The sequence below is a fragment of the Triticum dicoccoides genome, chromosome 4A, assembly GCF_002162155.2.
Source record: "Triticum dicoccoides isolate Atlit2015 ecotype Zavitan chromosome 4A, WEW_v2.0, whole genome shotgun sequence".
Taxonomy (NCBI): domain Eukaryota; kingdom Viridiplantae; phylum Streptophyta; class Magnoliopsida; order Poales; family Poaceae; genus Triticum; species Triticum dicoccoides.
The window spans coordinates 325,287,057-325,289,441 of record NC_041386.1 but is presented as its reverse complement, the minus strand read 5'-3'; the positions used below and the strand labels follow the sequence as shown (position 1 = coordinate 325,289,441).

The window sequence follows — 2,385 nt, the reverse complement described above, 5'->3', positions numbered from 1 at the left end:
ATTCAAGAACAATCTCAACCTAGGATAGGTAGTTCAGATTAAGGAAGGGTGTTAGACTTAGAGATATATTCTGTTGTAATCTAAACTACTTATCTCTTCCTCTCCCTTGTAACCTCCTATCTCTTATCCTACCGAATCCTAGCGATCGGTAGATGACTTGTAAGCCACGGCAGGGGCGTTTCCTGCCCACGATCAATAAAGCCTCGCGGCTCCTCTATGGAGGAGTAGGAACGCTTCCACCAGATACATCTTACACGAAGAACAATCGGTGGAAGGGGACATGTATTATTGGACGGGTGGAAACCATGAAAGTGAAAAACTAACAAACTATCCTTTAGTAGTAGAGATCATTGGTTTCCATGCATTCCTTATATGTGGCTATCTAATTATTGTTTTTTCTGGTTTCTCTCCTCTCTTTGTTCTAATAATCTGTAACTGCAATTTTGTCCCTTGATTAATGATTTGTCAAACACGCATCATGCGTGTAGAAACAATACATAGATAGTACTTACTACTAAACTCCTTGTGAGGACAACATGTAGTATTATTATCAATTAGTCTGTCGGAATGGAAGCACATCGAAAAACTTTGAGGACAATACTAGGTAGAAAAACTATACCCGATCCATACGTGCTGCCTACCTAATTATCCATCTATGTAGACTGAAGAGCAAAACATCCACGTAATCGTAGAGAGGAAGCAGGGACAATGAGTGCAGTTAACCAAACGTGTGAACCGGCCAGTTGGCTACACGCCGCCGCAGCGGTAGACGATCCGGCACGTCCGCCCCACCCGGACGACGTACTTGTGCTGTGGCTTCACGAGGAACGGCGGCAGCCGCAGGAGCGCCTCGCACACACAGTCCTTCTGCACCTCCTGCAGCCACCGGCAGCAGTCGCGGTACGCCCGGAGCTCCTCGTCGTGGTGGTGCTCGTGGTCGTCGTTATCGTGGTCGTGGTCATCGTCGTCGTCATCATCATCATCATCATGTTCGTCGTCGTCGTCATGGTCGTCGTCGTGGTCGGGGTCCTCCTCGTGGTCATCATCATGGTCGGGGTCCTCCTTGTGGTCGTCGTCATGATCGGGGTCCTCATCACCGTCGCGCACACGCCCACGCCGGCCGCGTCCAGTACCACGAAGACGCCCACGCCCGCGTCCGCGCCCGCGCCCGCGGTGGGTGTGGTTGCCGCCATGGTGACCTGTGCCGTTTCTTGCAACGTGAACGCCGCTGCTGTCGTTGTTTGCCGCCATCAGGCCAAGGGACGAGATGTTGATGACCGCCGCGTGGCCATGGCGTCCACGGAGGCGGCGGTCACCGTCACCGCCATGGTGCTCGTCATCGTCGTCGTCGTCGTCATCGTCGTCGTCGTCGTCGTCATCGTCGTCGTCGTCGTCGTCATCATCGTGGTGGTGGTGATGGTCGTCCTCCGGGGGGCTGGGCGGCAGGATGGAGCAAGCCTGACTAGCGATGGCGAACTGGCTGATGCAGAAGGCCTTGGCCTTGCCCTGCTGCGCGGCGACGGGAGCGAGGAGGGAAGGGAGAAAGAGGAGGACGGCGGCCAGCGCCGCGACTTGGGCCGCCAATGCCGCCATCTACTGAGTCGTGGCTACTATGTGGAGTGCCACACTAGTGCATGCCGGCCACTTCTTATAAAGATGTGTAACCAAGTCAGTAATGTGCATTAGAGAGGTTATTATTAAGTAGTTGGGGTTAAGGCCGGGTAGGGAGTGACCAGATCGATGGAGATGCACACAGCGTGGTGCATGGTTGTAATTAGTTAGGTGCTTCATAACGATGGCGTGCATATCCAGGATTGTTCAGCCATGTCCACCTTGTTTACATGCATGCATGCAGGCGTGCATTGTTGGTGACAGGCCAGTGACAATTTGGTTGTACAAAACTTTCTAAATTATTATCTTCGTCAATCTTTACACAAGTCCCCGTAATTTAGCATGTTTAGAGCTAGTTTGCACTTCTTAAGCTGTGTGACATTGTGTTTCTTCTTTTACCCCCGCTGGTTAAATGACAGAATGATAAGTACATATCGTACAATACAAATTGTCAAATCTCACCAGAAGCACGAAGCACCCAATGCTTTAGGAAACTGTAAAGATTACATCAAGTTTTCTGAACCACCGAATGACCAATGCCTCCACCAGAACCGGTTCAAAATTTATGAAAATTTATACACCCACTGATCCAAAATAAGGGTTGCGGTTTTGAACTAGTTTTGGACTGGGGTTAGTTCAAACTGCAACACTTTTTATGGACCGAAGGTAGTACTATATAGTCTATTTTAGTCTAAATATCATAATAATTTCAGCAAATCTCTCTCTCTCTCTCCATATATATATACTACCTAAAAAGAACCTAAGGTTTGGTTT

The 2,385-nt window shown here is 49.6% G+C and overlaps 1 protein-coding gene across 1 annotated transcript; it reads right to left on the bottom strand.

The window, feature by feature from the left end:
- Positions 1-544: 544 nt before the first annotated feature.
- LOC119288894 (protein PFC0760c-like) lies at positions 545-1,593 on the bottom strand. The gene has a single exon (XM_037568392.1). It carries the CDS (start codon positions 1,591-1,593, stop codon positions 748-750), a length of 846 nt encoding a protein of 281 aa, XP_037424289.1. The 3' UTR covers positions 545-747.
- Between the last annotated feature and the right edge of the window lie 792 nt (positions 1,594-2,385).